Source organism: Sprattus sprattus, assembly GCF_963457725.1.
Source record: "Sprattus sprattus genome assembly, chromosome: 1".
Classification (NCBI taxonomy): domain Eukaryota; kingdom Metazoa; phylum Chordata; class Actinopteri; order Clupeiformes; family Clupeidae; genus Sprattus; species Sprattus sprattus.
In genome coordinates this window covers 68,532,955-68,551,058 of record NC_137920.1, presented here as the reverse complement: position 1 = coordinate 68,551,058, position 18,104 = coordinate 68,532,955, and the positions used below count along the sequence as shown (strand labels likewise).

At 42.0% G+C, this 18,104-nt stretch overlaps 2 protein-coding genes across 2 annotated transcripts; one reads left to right on the top strand and one right to left on the bottom strand.

The window, feature by feature from the left end:
- Positions 1-7: 7 nt before the first annotated feature.
- On the top strand, positions 8-11,562 carry slc22a21 (solute carrier family 22 member 21; the record flags this gene model as incomplete). The annotated part of the gene is made up of 10 exons (XM_080850043.1): positions 8-412; positions 5,607-5,710; positions 6,281-6,435; positions 6,642-6,813; positions 7,096-7,222; positions 8,644-8,741; positions 9,198-9,412; positions 9,789-9,971; positions 10,261-10,396; positions 11,481-11,562. The coding sequence occupies 10 exons, from the start codon at positions 8-10 to the stop codon at positions 11,560-11,562; spliced, it is 1,677 nt and encodes a 558-aa protein (XP_080706169.1).
- Positions 11,563-12,451: 889 nt separating this feature from the next.
- On the bottom strand, positions 12,452-17,151 carry LOC308374489 (organic cation/carnitine transporter 2-like; the record flags this gene model as incomplete). The annotated part of the gene is made up of 10 exons (XM_080850270.1): positions 12,452-12,539; positions 13,151-13,286; positions 13,407-13,589; positions 13,988-14,202; positions 14,781-14,881; positions 15,094-15,214; positions 15,411-15,582; positions 15,879-16,033; positions 16,347-16,450; positions 16,762-17,151. 10 exons carry the CDS (start codon positions 17,149-17,151, stop codon positions 12,452-12,454), a joined length of 1,665 nt encoding a protein of 554 aa, XP_080706396.1.
- Positions 17,152-18,104: the final 953 nt, after the last annotated feature.

The window sequence follows — 18,104 nt, the reverse complement described above, 5'->3', positions numbered from 1 at the left end:
CACCAAAATGAAGATGCAAGGGGGCGATTATGAAGATCAGACACTCTTCCTCGGGGAATGGGGACCTTTTCAACGGATAGTGTTCTTTCTCTTATGCTGCAGCATCATACCCAATGGATTTACAGGATTGTCCATTGTGTTTATGGGGGACACTCCGTCTCATCACTGCCATATTCCCGCACACTACAACATCACAGTCCAATGGAGAAACGTGTGTATTCCCTGGGAAGAGTATGGTGGGACAATCCGACTCAGTAGATGTACCAGATACAGACTAGATTTGATTAAAAGTTACTCAGACAAAGGCTACGAGCCATGGATAGACGTGAACGTTTCAGAAATACAACAAGAGGTGTGCAAGGATGGATGGGAATACGACCGGCAGCAATACATATCTACTATTGTCTCTGAGGTATGTAGCATAAAAGTTGGCGGATGTGTTGTTACTTCATTCTGATCACGAAAAGAGGCCACACTTCGGTACGTAATCGTACGAACTGGACCAGAACCATAGGCCCGTTCTTCACAAGCGCCTTTATTTGTATTAGGTTCCTTTGGATTTGTGTTGAAGGATGTTGTGTCGTATGACTTTTGTATTTTTTATGAATTCCCTTATTTGAACATGTAACTCCCCATATATGTACCCCCTTCTTTTACATTTACCCCGATTTATAAATATTTACTTCACCCCTGCCCTCCACATGCTATAGTTGTTCTATTTTAACCATCCAGCTAGTTAATTATCTATGTATTTACAACGTTGTTGTTTACACGAATGAATGAACTGATTAACTAAAGCTAATGCACCACGTTTCTCAGTTGATGTCTGCCCAAATTTTGATGAGCATTTAAGCTTGAAGTGTACTTACATAGATTGTAATCGTGAACTGCAGTTCAAAGTGCTGCTGTAAGAGTTTATAACTCAGATCAGACAACAGCCTTGTAGGTGTATGTATCCCTTGATCTGCCTGCACCATATCTCTCTTTATAAGGCTGAGGGAAACTATGACGAGAGGAAATGTAATATGAAGTCTCGTAACACTGTAGCGAAGTCAAGCGCATATGTAAAGTTCTTGTCACAAGGGTTAAGACGCTGATACAGAATGCCAAATCTAGCGTGCTTATACAGACACATTTCACAGGCTCAGCCAGGGTAGAAAAAGACGCTAAATTATACTGGTGCATTTTTACAACACGCTGACTCTTAATCGCTAACCAAAAAATACATCTATAGCCTACATAACATAAGAGGGGAAACATCAAACATTCGAAATTAGAACACTGAAACCAAATGTACAGACATTCTTGGCAACAAACAGACTGGGAGTAGGTCACATAACAGTCAAAGCCCCCACCAAACGGGTCACATGTTCCCATCAACCTATGCCTGCAACACAGACTCTAAGGTGTGCCGGGAGCCACTGCTGTGCAGAGAGGGCACAGGGGTGGGCACTGCCCCTTCAGTCTCAGTGTTTCCCTCCTCCCTCCCAGGGAGAGCTAGTATAGGGGCCAATATGGAGCCAGCCGGTCACAGTGGAGGACAACTGTCCCTACCAGCTGGACTCAGACCTACTGACTCTTCAGCTGTGGTGACATTGTTTTCTCTTGGGGCAACACACCCATACCTGTTCTGCAGTGGAGTGTTTCCCGCAGCACGGGGTGTCGAAGGTTGTGCGAAATAGTCCAGCCCCAGATCACCGTCCACCTCCGGCTCCAGTGGCAGCCGGACACCAAGTCCACCGGTGTTCGCAGTTCTCATGCGAGCATGAGGGCTGCAGGGATGCACGTTGGTCCCAGCCTAGCTGCCGGTGGCTGATCAGCATCACTATCTGTTTCCAAAGTGCGATTTAAGTGCAATACCAGTCTGTCACTTTGTGGATGCATCGGGGTAGTTTGAGTCTTTTTGTTTCCCAGCCACCAGCAAACCTCACTGAACATGCCAGCCTCGAAGTTCTGGCCCTGGTCACTGGGCAGCTCTTCGGGCACACATAAAATGGCGCAGAGATCATTTCATTGACCAGGCATTCATCAGCAGTGGCAGCACTCTGGTCAGGGAACGCATACACCTCTGGCCACTTTGCGAAATAATCTTTGGCCACCTGGACATAGTGAATCCCCTGGTCAGTGACAATAAAACGGGTCCAGCACAACCACGGCCACCTGCTCAGTAGGCGCCCCACCTGATTTTGTTGTAGTGGAGTGTGGGAGTGCCTGGCCGGACCCTTCTTTGCTGTTCAGGCGTCACACCGATGGACGTACAGTTCCACGTCCTGCCAACAGCACTGGAACTGAGCTGATAAAGCATCTCATTGATGCCCACAGTGGCCTGCTCCTACGGACCAACCGGAGGATCCAGGCATGCTGGCAGGGAGGCAACAGCAGCCGCAGGATGTCACATAGACCCCCAGGAGCCTCGATACAGCATCCCGTCCTGCGTGGTGAAGCTGGGCAACTCAGAGAATGGAGAGATTTGGTCTTGGGATCCAGGGCTGAGATGGCTGTCCAGGGTGGTTGCTGGCCCGTCTCCAACCAGGCCTGAACCTGGACGAGGACAGGATCTTAAGCCTGGTCTCGCTGCAGCTGCTCGGGATCTATGAGCTCCTATTCGCTGATCTCAGAGGTGGCAGCTGAAGACTGGAGAGGTCACTACCCACCACTGGGGATTGCTGCTGCTCATCCTGAGGACAGGAGGCTGCTGTCGACGTCATCCAAGTCGGCAGCTCCTAGGGTGGCCAACATCGAAGCAGCGCCACTCTTCTCCATGTTGTGATGAGAGGGCCAGCACTGCCCTGCTTCCCCTGGCCAGTGGCCACAGAGACAGGGCGACTGCATGTCCGTGCCATGCTCTGCTGCCCCTCTGGCTCTCGGAAGTTCAGCAGCCAGGTAAGTGAAGTGTGACCATTGCATTCGAAGTAGCGGGCTGGCTATCGTAGTAAAGCTTTGGACAAAGCATCAGTAGAAAGAGCGCCAGCCCCAGGAATCTCGCCAACGTCACAGGGGGACTGGCCAATCTCTCACTGCTTCCACTTTCACTTTTTCGGATGCAGCTACAGGCTAGTTCGGCGGATGGTGTGTGTCTCCAGAGATCCCTCTCCACTGAAGCGCAGCATCTTCACGGTTGTCTGCTTCGGCGTCTTCAGCATCAGGGGGTTACCTACAACCCACAGAGACCACAATTCTCATGTTTCTGAAGGAAACTGTACCACTCAGACTGAGACCATCCAAATGAACCCAAACATGACAAAGACATCATCTTTTAATGCAATATCACACTTAGTGCCGTTAAATCCATTTTCCTGCCCTTAGTTTAACCTTTGCATGATGGAAAAGCACAGGGAGACATGGAACAATGGAACAATGCAGTTCTGGAATGTTGTTAGAGGCATAATCTAACAACTACTGACCCACACCTAATGAACTAATCAACTAGAAGGCCATCTATGATTTTATAATCCAAAGATTCCCGTCCTGCCTTACACAGACACATTTTACAGGCTCGGAGTAGACAAAGACGCTAAAATACCACACTACCACACGTCATTTATACAACACACTGACTCTTAATCACTTATTAAAAATACACGTAGACATTACAGTTTTTCACTGTTGCTAAAACCCGTTTTTCAAAACAGTAACGTCTTTCTCAAAACTGCACACAGAAAATTGAAAACCTCACACACAAAATGCTAAACCTGACACTCCCTTTGCAAGATGACTCTTTGCTATCAAATCTCTTAACTGTTCACAAAATGGAACTCGTGTTTTCATTTGGTACACACAGCCATATTTTCAAAACACACGCACATACATTCATTTAGTACACACAACTAAGCATTAGCTGCACACTACCAAGCATTTACAGCACACAGAAGTGCAAAATTGAAAACACAATCATCGACACACACCATATGAATGACAATGACTCATTGAGCCCTTTCTCCTTTTGTAAAATTTATCAGTGTAGGCCTACATTTTTCATAGTCAAACATAAAACAGCAATACCGTTGTTCTCACAAACCATATTTACAATTTTAGTCTCCTGTTCCACCCGATTGTATTGACATAAAATTGTATACAAAATGCTTATAGTTTTTCTCAATTGCTTACACACATTTTTTTAAAGCATGCCTCGTTCTCAAAACTCTAAACACAAATTCCAAAGCAACTAACTGAAAATGCAAAACCCTTTATATCTCCTGGAAAATGCTACTTTGCTTTCAAAAAATATTGAAAGTGTGTTTTCTTCCTCCACAGTGTGGTTCTCTTTCAGTCCTGCAAAATACAAATACTGTGAGCACACTACGTATATTATATTGATATGCAGTATTACAGTACACAAGGCAAACAGATTTCGTACTTGTTCTCCATCCTGAAGGTTCTAATGAAAAACCATGAAAACATGGTCTACCACAGCGGCCCAAATCTCATTAGAGATGACCATTCTCCTTCTTCTTTCTCCTGATCCTCCTCCTTCTTCACCTTGTCCTCATTCTGTTCCTCCTCCTTGTCCTCCTCTTCCTTCTCTCTGTCCTCCTACTCTTCAACCTCCTACTCCTCCTCCTTCTTGTCCTCCTCTTCTTCCTCCTCTCACTCTTACCCCTCTCCTTCTCTGGTTGTGGATCTTTTCAAAGTTTTCAATAGTTTATCCAACAAAACAGAGGCTCAAGACACTTTAATGGTGCAGGCCTCACTGCAAATTGGTCAAAAGACCTGAAAGTTTAGAGATTTGACTATTTGTGGTTTGCAGGTTGATGCTTTGAGATTTTACTTGAAAATTGTGTGCAACAACAGAACTTTGTGTACACTGTTTTGACAACAACGTGATGTGTAATTGACATCAGTGTGTTCACAAGGAAAATCGGACTCTAATGTAGATAAGGGAATCTTAAGTATTTCCCACTTGGGGCGAGCGATTGATACATGACGTGAAGGTTGTGCAGATTGTGCCGAATTTTCGCTTTATACTTTTTAACAATATTGAAAAACTGTAACATGTTAGGGGAAACACCAAACAATCAAGTTAGAACACTTAAACTGAATCATCAGACATAAACGTTCTACGCTACAAACACACATAACCCACACAACATGGAAGTACAGGCAATCACACATACATTACTCCCACACAATACTATATTATGTTAGTGTTATTTATTGCAGCATGTGACAAAATGGTCAGTCAGTTAGTCAGTTTTTTATTTGCACAAACGACACACAGTAACACACATGTGCATATTCAGTGGCGATCAGGACACACACAAACGCACACACGCACACACGCACACATAGGCCTGAGGTCGCAGTTAATTTTTCCTCCGCATTTCACCCATCCTGGACTGTCCTTCCTCCAGAACCCCAGGAGCAGTGGGCAGCCGTTAGGCGCTCGGGGACCAAGTCAAGTGATCCGTCTTGGTCAGGGACGGATTTCAGTTCTTCTGCATGTTTTTCTGTTGGGGTTCTTAGTGGAGGAAACCCCTTGTGAACACGGGGAGAACATGCAAACTCCACACAGAAAGGCCCTGAGCACTGCATGGGTGAGCTATGGTGTCAGGCAATGTGCAATTATTATAATGACATGCTCAACAATGTGTTTGGTCATCCTATAGTGGGATCTGGTGTGTGCTGATGACTGGAAAACTCCTATGACCTCCTCGGTGTTCTTCTTTGGAGTCCTTACTGGTTCCTTTGCCTCTGGACAGATGTCTGACAGGTGAGGTGAGGTGAGGTGAGGTGAGGTGAGGTGAGGTGAGGTGAGGTGAGGTGAGGTGAGGTGAGGTGAGGTGAGGTGAGGTGAGGTGAGGTGAGGTGAGGTGAGGTGAGGTGAGGTGAGGTGAGGTGAGATGAGATGAGATGAGATGAGATGAGATGAGATGAGATGAGAAGAGATGAGATGAGATGAGATGAGTTGAGATGCAGCAGAGATGAGATGAGATGAGATGAGATGAGATGAGATGCAGCAGAGATGAGATGAGATGAGATGAGATGAGATGAGATGAGATGAGATGAGATGAGATGCAGCAGAGATGAGATGAGATGAGAAGAGATGAGATGAGATATACATATATATAGATACATATATAGAACATATATATACAACACCAGTAGTGATGTTTGTGCTCAGGGGACATGTCAAAGTTTAAATCCCCTCCCAACACACACACACACACACACACACATTTAGCATCTCCACCAGTGTACTTTTTATATCACCTTACCAAGACCGTACCATGGTGTTGGCACAAGTTTTTGACCCTTATTCTTTCCCTTTTTTATATTCCAGGTTTGGAAGGAAGATAGTGCTCTTCAGTACAATGGCGGTTCAGACGATATTCACTCTTGTGCAGGTCTTCTCTCCATCATGGCTCTGGTTTTGTGCCTTTTATTTCGTAGTTGGCATGGGACAAATATCCAACTATGTAGCTGCATTTATTTTAGGTACTTATTCTGTTTGTCTTGGATTATTTTACATATTCTTCCCTAGATCCCTCACCTTTTGGTGTGAATAAGATTTTAGAATTATCCAAACACAGGATTCCGAGGTGGGATTTAGAGATACGTAAATGCTGTCGTAGAGTGCATAAAGAGTGCATAAAGTGCCCTATTCTGGAATTCTCTAAAAATCACTTGTCTGCTTCCAACAGGGATGGAGATTTTGAGCCCGTCAGTCCGAATCCTGTTTGGGACTTTGGGTGTGTGCCTTTTCTTTGCTTTGGGCTACATGTTGTTGCCTCTGGCGGCCTATCTCATCAGGGACTGGCGGATGCTGCAGCTTGCCCTCACGCTACCAGGCTTCCTCTGCATTCCTCTTTGGTGGTAGGTGTGCTGGATGCTAAGGGCGGATTAAGGGCTGGACGATGACATGCCAAGGCACAGGAATACACAGGGGTTTGAAAAAGAAAGCAGCACCACAAACAAATGAATTTCAGCACATTAAACAGAGCTTTGTAGCAGACTTTGTAGCAGGATAAGGATGTCGCAATACATAATAAATAATACAAAATAATGGAATGTTTTCATATGCATTTTCCCTTGGTGGTGTCCACACAAGGCTATCTTCTCCTGTTTGCAGTGACTCTGTGTATGGTGTTTGTGTAGGTTCATTCCAGAGTCTCCTCGCTGGCTTTTATCTCAGGGTAGAGTGGCGGAGGCAGAGGCCATCCTGAGGGATGCAGCCAGGAGGAACAGAGTGGCGGCCCCAGAGGTCATCTTTGAGCCCGTTCAGGTCAGAGGGGCTCACAGCTGTGTGTGAGATGGACAGCGCTGTGTTTAGCTGGTACTCGGCATTCTTGCAATATTTTCAGTGACATGCTGAATGTCTTGAGTTGAGTCAGGTGCTATACCTGGAAACCGTCAGTTGTTACAAGTGCTCAATAATTGCCATTGGCGTTAGGCCAAAGAAGGGGTGATACTGTCACATGTCAAATGATTTCTCCTGAAGGGTTTTTCTTTGTGTACGAGAAAATATTCACTCTCTTAGTAGTAATGGTCAGTTAGTAAGTGTGAGTGTTAGTTTTAGTGTTATGGTTTGATGATTAGCTGCAGACTGATACACACCACATGGCTGCAGCTGGTGAAACAGCCTTTTTTTTTTGTTTGACCAGCAGCTGTTCAAATAACAACTAAAGTTTCCTTAGTATTGATTTGTATAACGTATGTTTCTGTCACTCAGCGATCATATCACTATCATATCACAATGATACATAGACTAGAGACATTGTTATTAAGTGCAAAAATCATTTTTATTAAAAAAAAACTTTAGTCTGATGATACAATATAAGTCTTCACATATTCTCCAAATATGTTCATTAAGACCTATATCACCACCTGATATTGAAGAATGCACATTGTTTTATTGTTTGCAAAAACTGTTAACTGAAAGAGAGTGAGTAAGTGAGGGGGAGAGAGAGAGAGAGAGTTGAGCAAACAAGGTTTTTTCTGGTTCAGCACACAATCATGAGGTGAATTTGACAGCAATCAAAGCTACTTAAGGTAGCTGATACAACCGCACTTATTATCATTCAGGCGTAGAACATTGGCAAGGAATTTACAAACTAGTGGCCTCTTTGTGAACGCATTCATCTGGCTGGAGAGACCTTCATAATTTTCCACAAAGTCACCTGGAATGAGACTCACAGCAGAGAATTCCGAAGCCCCATTGTGATAGGCAATGTCACCACTGGGTCCAGGGCTCAGGGTTCACATGTGAAGGTCTGCGGAATGCTTTCCATCACTATTGTATCTGGGTCTATCATTGGCACTGTGTATTTCAATGCCATGGATAACTTTAATTTCGGTGAAATATTTTGGAATTAGACACTGATGAAGTCCTTTGTGGTGAAATATTGGTCTTAATATACATAAGTAAAAGTAATCACCTGTCAAGTGTGTTCTTTTTCATATATGACTGAACATGAGTTATAGTACCACAATCTGAGTTCTGAAGAGAAAAAGCTTGATAAAATATATGAATTCTCCCTGAAACTGAGGGAAATTAATGTCCAAGCTAGTCTGTTATTCTAGCTGTGTAGAGGTAATTGTTGACTTTTTGGTCTTTGTTTGGTTTTAAAGTGACATTAACATCTTGTACCACACTGGCCACGCATTGTTCATAACAACATACTTGTTATGACACGTGCACTATAGCAAGCCAACCAAGCTGAAAAAATGGAGTCCCATAACATCTGTGATCTGGTGAAGACCAACAACATCCGCAGCATTACTATCGTGCTGTGCCTGGTCTGGTGAGTGTCCGGTCTCTTGCCGTGTTAATTGATAATAGAAAACAAGTCATGAATGAAGCAGTGTGGAAGATCAAAGAATGCTTCTTCAGCCTTCACCAGCCTTTGCCCTCACTCTCTCCCTCCCTCTTGTTCTCACTGTTTCCCTCTCTTTTGTCTTCTCTCTCTCTCTCTCCCTTTCTCTCTCTCTTTCTCCCTCCCTCTCTCTTGTCCTCTCTCTCCCTCTCCCTTGTCCTATCTCTCCCTCCCTCTTGTTCTCACTGTCTCCCTCTCTTTTGTCTCCTCTCTCTCTCTCTCTCTCTCGTTCTCTCTCCCTCTCTCTTGTCCTCTCTCTCTCCCTCTCTTGTCCCCTCTCTCCCTCCCTCCTTCCCTCTCTCCCTCTCTCTTGTCCTCTCTCTCCCTCTCTCTTGTCCTATCTCTCTCTCTCTCTCTTTTTCTCTCTCTCCCTCTCTGTCGTAGGACTACCCTCTCCATTGGATACTTTGCCTTGTCTCTGAACACGGCAAACCTGCATGGGGACTCCTACCTGAACTGCTTTCTGTCTGCGGCCATTGAGCTGCCAGCATACACCGTAGCCTGGCTTATGTATCGATACTGGCCCCGGCGCATGTGTCTCTTCCTCTCTCTCTTTCAGGGAGGGGTTGTGCTGCTTTTCATTCACCTCATACCACAGCGTAAGATACAGTGTGAAACTGTAGTGACGTAGAAACTATTTGCTGTGTGTGTGTGTGTGTGTGTGTCTATATATATATATATATATATATATATATTCTGTATATACATAGAGAGAGAGTATAGATTCTGCGAAGGACATGTATTTTTAAAGTCCTGCTGAAATACTAAGCTAGACAATGCTTTCTGAGGCTGTAAGCACTGAAGAGACCCAACCATTCACAGTACACTTAAAGTTTATTGACACCAATTAATTATTTAAAAAAGTGAACTTCCAAATGTAAAGTAAAAATCAAGACTTTTTAACCAAACTTATAATGCCCACTGCCCACAATACCAGACATAATGCCTTGTTCCCCATGTTGTGTCCCTCTACAGATATGAGCAGTATTGCCATCACACTAGAGATGCTGGGGAAGTTTGGTGTGACGGCTGCCTTCGCTATTGTGTATGCCGTAACCGCAGAGCTCTACCCCACTGTGCTGAGGAACACGGCGCTGGGCACCTGTTCCATGGCATCCAGGGTGGGCAGTATCTCTGCTCCATACTTCATCTATCTGGGTAGCAGAACCACATTACACCACCCCCAAAACACATGACTGAACATGCACAACATGCTCAACATTTGATATTGCAGTCATTTGTTCAGTCATACATCCAGACACTGGTAAAATCTGTTTAGATAAATATATTAATAATGTTTTAGCTGAGAATTGTAAATATTACTGTAGGATCAAGTAGGATCTCATCAAATAAGTGCATTTAGAAAAAAAAAAGCCTATTTGGTCCACGAATGTATGTTTAATTTATGTTTTTGTTTTGGTCTAACCTCCTTTCCGTGTTTACACAGGAAACTACTACAGATCACTGCCGTACATATTAATCGGCACCCTTAGTGTTCTCTCCGGGTTTCTCAGCCTCCTGCTGCCTGAAAGCCTTGGAATGCCACTTCCTGAGAGCATGAATCACATGCAAACAATCCCATGGTGAGAGCCCCAAAGCCCTGCATACTAAAAACTTGTGCAGTAAAATTGAAATATTGTGAATGTAGAAGACCCTCCAGAAGTGGTTATAGCTCAAACTAGACAGCCTTGAGGCCATGTGCCAATACCGGGGAGTACCACTAGGGGGGTTCTGTGTTCCGTGACTGGTCAATGCCTCAGGACCTTAAGCTAACTGCTGGGGGGCCTGGCACACAGAACAACTAAGTTCAGAATACTAATGCTGTGACAAGACTTCAGAAAAGCCAATGCAATGTTATTGCAACATACGATTTTAAACACAGGTAGCCCACAAAATACAATGTGGAAATATATATTGACACTACTTAATTTCAGAAAGTTTGTAACAAGTAAATAAATAAATAGCCACAACAATCAGTGTCAGTGTAATACTAATGCTACAATGACCTTATTTTATTTCAGAAAGTGAAATAGACTAGAACTAGTGAACAAAAAAGTTTGTCTCGCGTCCATCACAAACTTGAGACTTAAAATTGATTAGGGTTCACACAGATATCATCTGCATAGCGTTGAGAATTTCCCAATTTCTGTCTGTGGTTACACTGTAATGTGAAGAAACTGCTTAGACAATTTAAAGTAGTCTATAAGTAGACTATAACCAAAGAATCCAAAAGTTTAAATGTATGAAGTAAGTAAATAAGAAATGTCATCCTGATAATGCTTGCCTGAACAGGGCCAAGCTGTCTGGTCAATGACTAGTTCAAGAGCTCCTCCTGCTGAAATGATCAGTCATGGTCACGGAGCAGATTCTGGAGCTCCCCCTAGTGGCACTAGCCAGTATTTGCACACGGCCCCAAGAATGACCAGTTTCAATACCACCAACTCTCGTAGAAGGAAGAATTAGGTACACAGATTACGTATATGGGATGGATAGTTGGAGGGATAATATATGTTGGATTGTATCTGGGGCTCTTCTTAAATCTGTTATTAAACATTTGAACAGCATTTTTTCTGATGCGGTTTATAAAGTTTTGTAAAGCTGAATCAGGTTGTATATCTGATTGTGTTCTTGTCATAACTGCAATGTACTGTACATTTTTGTTTTCAGCTGCAAGAGAAGTGAAAGATCTAAAACCTATAATCTCACCAGTGATAAAGGAGATGAAGATCGTCCAGTTGAAACTATGTGACAGATCCACCTGATCCAACATTTCACGTCTGGATACTAAGTGGACTGAAACAGTGAAGTTACTGTAGACAGGGTGTTACATAGTTACATTTATTTTTCACTTATTTCAGTTTTTTTATGGTCAGTTACTAATAATACACATTCATACACTCATACCCAGATACATGTTGATTCTTAATCGTGCAATTTGAAGTGATCTACATTAAAGGCACCCAGTGCAACTTTCGAGGCTTAAAAATAAACATTCAATTTCTAGTCTTTTTTACACGTAGTAAGTTTCAATAACTCCATACCATTACATACCGACATTCAAGCAGCAAAGATGAGACGTCTTTGTGTGGTGAAAACTGATAGAAAATCGATAACAACAACAATCGCCGCCATTTTCTTTATTTTTTGGTAACCTACAATAAATAAAGCAGGTTCCAGTCAATCCAGTGGGGCTTCTCCCCACCGGCGATTGTTGTTGTTTACGATTTTCTATCAGTTCTCACCACACAACGACGTCTCATCTTTGCTCCTTGAATGTCGATATGTAATGGTATGGAGTTATTGAAACTTACTACGTGCAAAAAAGACTAGAAATTGAATGTTTATTTTTCATTGAATGTTTACATAAAGTTGCACTGAGTGCCTTTAAGCCAAAGCGACCAAAAAAAAATATACTACTGTAATAGAGTATCTAGATACAAATTTAAAGTTTTGAAATAGCTTTTTTAATAATAATAAATTATACTGAGTGCAGGATTGACATTTTACTGAGTTGCATGATTCTTTGTGCCTTGACAACCTTGCAGTATTTGATGATTTTGTAAAATGCAAAATTGAATATTTTGTGAAATATATATGTCCTTGTTTGTACTTAAGTCAAGCTGGCATACCAAAGTTGTTCATAGTTTGACCTCCAATCCGACTGTATTAATGTTCTCTGTGTCCTCGCATGTGTCCTCCTCTTTGGAGCGACATGAGCATTTATTCCTAATAAATGAAATTAGCAACAGAATTATATAAAATTACATTATTTAGTTATAGAATAAAAGTTCCAACCATACAATCTGACTGCTTGAAACCCCTTCCACCAGTGTTGTTATTTCTCATTACAAATGTTTTCTTGCCTACTAAACTCATAAGTTTGACAAGCTAGCTGACGTGTTAACATTGTTATGTCTTTGATGTAGACTCAAATATGATTTGTGGAGTAGCTTTTTGGGGGGACGAAATGTGTCATATTAAAGCACTTTTTAAGACAAAATTTTGCGGTATCTTGCTTACTTATTGTCCCACTCTAGAATTGTATTATATGGACTTGAAGGACATGCATTATCACAAATAACATCACTGCTCTGATGAAGTATGCAGTATGATTATCCATAATTGTGCCAGATGAATAGAAGTGCAGTAGTTTGGGGGTGACAGTAATCCACTATCTCCAATCAACATAACAGGCTCACTAATGCATAAAAGATAGATAGCTAGAAAGATAGATTTAATGATACAACCTTATCTATCTAGCTATCACACATGCATGTATGGAACGGATATGATAATGGTGGCCGTCTAGGAAATGGATTAGGCTGAGTTCTTCTCACCACTCCATTTGATGCATCTGGTCTATGGTCTCCGGCAGAGGCTTCATGAAGCTCTCCGGCAGCAGGATGGCGGCTGCTCCAGACAGGATACACAGGCTCCCTATGACCATGTGAGGTAGGGCCGCATTAAATACACCTGCAGAGGGACAAGACCGTGGCGGGTGTGGGTGAAACATCAAAGTGTTCATATGCAAAGAGCACACGTTTGTTTTCTCTGGCTTTCTCAAGAGGTTTGGTTAAGTTGTTGTAAACTCACTTAGATGGATGAGATAGGGAGCAATGATACTGCCAACACGAGAGACCATGGCACATGCCCCCACTGCAGTGTTCCTGATCACAGTAGGATACAGCTCGCCAGTGAAGACAAACATCAGTGCTGTTCCGGTGGCTATACCAAACTTCCCCAGCATCTCCAGAGCCCTGGAAGCGGCTGGCAAGTCTAGGTATAAAAATACTCTAATTAGACCGCCTGTTTTAAAGGCTCTGATTGTTTAGAAATTACAAGGCTGAAACCTCCAAAAAGCTGAAACGTTCAACATTTTTGCAGTAAGCTGCAAAACTCATGACACTGAATGTTATTATGCAGTTCAGAACAATATGGTTGTTTGCATGTCAGCCTCTTTCTACCCTGTGTTACATAATCACTCTTTGTGCTCTAATGAACCAGTGGAGCATGGTGCTAGCAACCCCAAGCACGGTCAAGCGCAGGGAGGTCTCGTTTATTTTTTTGTATAGCATGACATGTCTTCCCTACACAATAACAAAACTTATAAGAAAAGACTTGTTTGAGACAACAGGTGTGACATAACATTGCCCAGTGGTCTGGTTGCCTTTTACCTGCTGGTGCTATTTGTACTGAGTAGAGAGCAGCCCCTGCTAGCATCATGCTAACCACACAGGAAAGCCTCCTGGGGAGAAAGTGCACGGACAGCCAGCTGATGAGGTAGGCAGGAACTTCAATGGCAGCGGAGATGAAGCAGTTAACATAGGGGTCTCCATACAGGCGGGATGTGTTCAACGACAGGCCAAAATAACCCATACTCAGGGTCATCCTGGTGACACAGAGTTCATCATGTTATAATGATCATTTTAATAATAATAACAATGGACTCTTCATTCTACATTGATTACTATTTTAGAAGTTAAAAACTATTTTTTAATTTTGATCTATGTTGTGCCGGGCCTATGGATCATTTTGGATTAATATTACATATCTAAGATACAGCTGCATACTCCATTGAATGTGTATTTACTCATCCTCCTAAATATTACTGTTTAAGAAATATGCACACACATATTCACACTGTTTTGACCTTTCTCCTGGTTGCATATATAAGTGCAATGTAAATACAGCACAGTTCATTGGCTGCAACCTCTGTAAATGGACTATTTGGACAGCTGGGCCCATAGTAGTAAAAATATGTGCTCACGTGAGGTAAACATTCACTAGAGATGAAAAGTTATGGGAACTTTACACATTCTTCTGTGCAAAAAAACGTATAGTTGCATTTGCAAATCAGAGCGGTTCTCTCAGAGAAGTTCTTTGGCAGTAATTTAAAAAAAAAAATACTTTTCTTCTGTTGTGGCAAATATTTCATTTTGTAATAGACTGAATTTAACTTGCACTTACCAGACTAAAAAGAGAATAAGTGTTACATATCTTATTTTGGCCACTTTCAGGAGATCCAAAAAATGATATCTCACTGGGGTTTTTGAGGATTCATCTTCAGCCTAAAACAAACAAACATTTTCTTTATTTCAAACTTCATTTTAGGACTATGTCAAAGTGTTACTGATCTTTTTTCAAGACATAATCATTTTCGGATGTCTCTTAGAAGGATACTCTAAGTCTGTGCCAGAATGCAGGATACTGGTGCGAAAAAAATGCCCCCTTGTAATATGATCTCAGAGGACAAGTCCAGGGTTATCTCACTATTATGTACCTCCACAAATATGACCTCTGGGGCAGTTACTCCGTTCCTCCTGGCTGCATCCCTCAGTATGGCCTCTGCCTCCTTCACTCTACCCTGAGACAGAAGCCAGCGAGGAGACTCTGGAATTAACCTACCCAAAAATACACTTGTGTGGAATAAATCTGTGGTGCGTACATGTATTTACATTGGCACTGTTTTACATAGTTACGTGTTTTTGAGGTTTTTTTGTGTTAGTTTTATTATTTTTATTAGTATTATTTGTAATATATAGTGTTACAATTTCTATTGTGGCACAGCATGGCTGGTTGACAGTGACCAAAACTCACCACCAGAGGGGGATGTAGATGAGTCCAGGAACAGACAGGGCGACCAAGAGCTTTCTCCAGTCACGGATATAAAACGCAATCAGGGGCAGAATCATGTAGCCAATGGCAAAGAATAAGCAGACACCAAGAGATGAGTAGAGGACTCTCACGGAACCAGACAGAATCTCTGCACCTGTTAGCATGTAAAAATCCGCAAAACGACATGAAACACATGCATGTATGTATGTATGTATGTATGTATGTATGTATGTATGTATGTATGTATGTATGTATGTATGTATGTATGTATGTATGTATGTATGTATGTATGTATGTATGTATGTATGCATGTATGTATGTATGTATGTATGTACGTATGTACGTATGTATGTATGTATGTATGTATGTATGTATGTATGTATGTATGTATGTATGTATGCATGTATGTATGTATAAGAGGCAGACATTGTTCAGTAACATTGTCAATACCTAAGACAAAGGCTGCTACATAGTTTGAAATATGACCCAATCCTACAATGAAGAAAAAAACAGAGAACATTTCCCAAGATGTTGAAAAAACCTGAATGAAGGTGAACACCGTCTGGATCATCATGGTCATAAAAAGGACAGGTTTCCTTCCACACCTATGCAAATTGAGGGGGGAAAGTGTGTGCATACATTATGTTACATTGGCAAGGTTACATTTCAAGTATGTTGCAAAATGGAATGACAGGAAACTGAACATTGATTCATATCTTTATTTAAATAGTTCTAGATTTAAAAAGTGAATGTAATCAATGAAGTTAATGTTTTAGTGAAGCTGTGATTCAGAAATTCTGTTCTGTATAATATCACTGTAAGTGCCATTACTATGCATCAGCCACCCATTCGACCAGGTAGTCTGTAAATCAATCAAACAATCAATCAATCATCAGTCCTGGTAAACTTTCTTATTACCAGTCTGACAGTTGACCAGAAATGAAGGACCCACATAAGACGCCAAGGAAGTAGACAGAGGAGGTAAACGATTCCTTCCAGCGTTGACCACAAACAAGGTCAAACTGCAAGAATCATATGTGGTGAAATGCATCAGAAAACAAAGACCAATCGATTCATGGCACCATCCTCAACAGGTCATATTTACATTTTCATTACCCATAGTGTTCCTACTGATCAACATTTCTATACACAATTCGTGTCTGTGCTTGTTTATCCAGTCATAACATTGCAATTATTTGATATATCAGGCTAGAGAGGCTTCTTGGAGATTTAGCCTGGCATGATACCACATCTACTATCCATTTTTGATCATTTTGTCTCCTTCATTTTATTCCTTTCTTTGAATAGTTTTGTTAAGTCTCAGTCATCAAACCTCAGTAACAATGGTGGACTGGTAGATAGCTGTACTGTAGCTCCATCCATCCACACATGGCTCCTGCTCGATGTCTGTGACGTTGACATCAACCCCAGGGACTAGGCCACGAGCAGAGTAGTTCTTCACCACATCCAGCCTGTACCTGCTGCACATGCTCTGCTCCGCCTGCCTGTCCACCACCTGGGACGGAATGATGGCTGCCCTCCATGCCTCACTCAGGTTTGCCTCAGGAACCCGGCAGTGATGGGCTGGTGCAGCTGCGAGAAATATAACTGAGAAGGCACTAAATCCATTGGGGATGGTACTGAAACAGAGTACAAAGAATACAATCTGCTGAAACTGTCCCCACACACCCAGGAAAGCAGTGGTTTCATCATAGTCCACCATGACTTCAAATATTTTGAGGTATCCCTTTGTAATGTGATGTCAATGGACAACTCAAAGTCCAGTCATGCCGTCTAACCAAAGTGTAATGATTAACAAGTCAAGATCAGGTGTGAGACTATCATAAGTAAGTAATTGTAACAAACCAGAAGTTTTCTCTATGCGTAAAATTGCCCTGCCCTCCGGACAATAACCAAGGAAAATATTCAAGTAGAGACTTTACATTGATACTGAATGATTTATATATGGCTATAAAACTTAAAATTGCTTTAACCCAGCACTGTACAGGCAAAAGCTAACCATATTACTTCACTCATCAATATGGTTAGACTTATTCCATCTCCTCTGTACAGGTGTGTTAGTGCAACTCAATACCAGTCTTAATCGTGTCATGTTTAGGGAGGAATAAAAGGATGATGGGGTGCTTGTGTGACTTCAGTGAGTCATTGCTATCGAACATAAAAGCCTGAAATTCCGTAAAATGACTTATGTCCCATTAAATGTCCTTAACAATGAAAGTTTCTATGTCATTGTATGAATATGAGCCACATGCTCAGAGTGCATCATTATGGCACACCATTCTCTATAGTAGGTCTATTGGCTATTTAAAACAGAAAGTCTGAAATTATACATTAAATTGTATTAACAGTCGGTTAATTTAATTTATTTTTTCGGCCAACTAAAGGTGCAATACACATAAATACATTCCGTACAATCCATTACTTTCCCAATGCCAGTCTCCGTCCTTGATGTTACGTGTACCTGTGGAACTTTTGCAGTGAAACTAAGAGTTTGCTATCGGAGCATTTGTAGTGTAGCACCGGCGGCTTTTTTAAAGTGTTGTGTCTACGTTACTTTATATTTTGTGTAACATGCATTTGTGAATACTTCTGTTTATATCAGATTCGGTTTGTAAATACATTGTATTTAATATGGGAAACAGAAGGGACGTGACT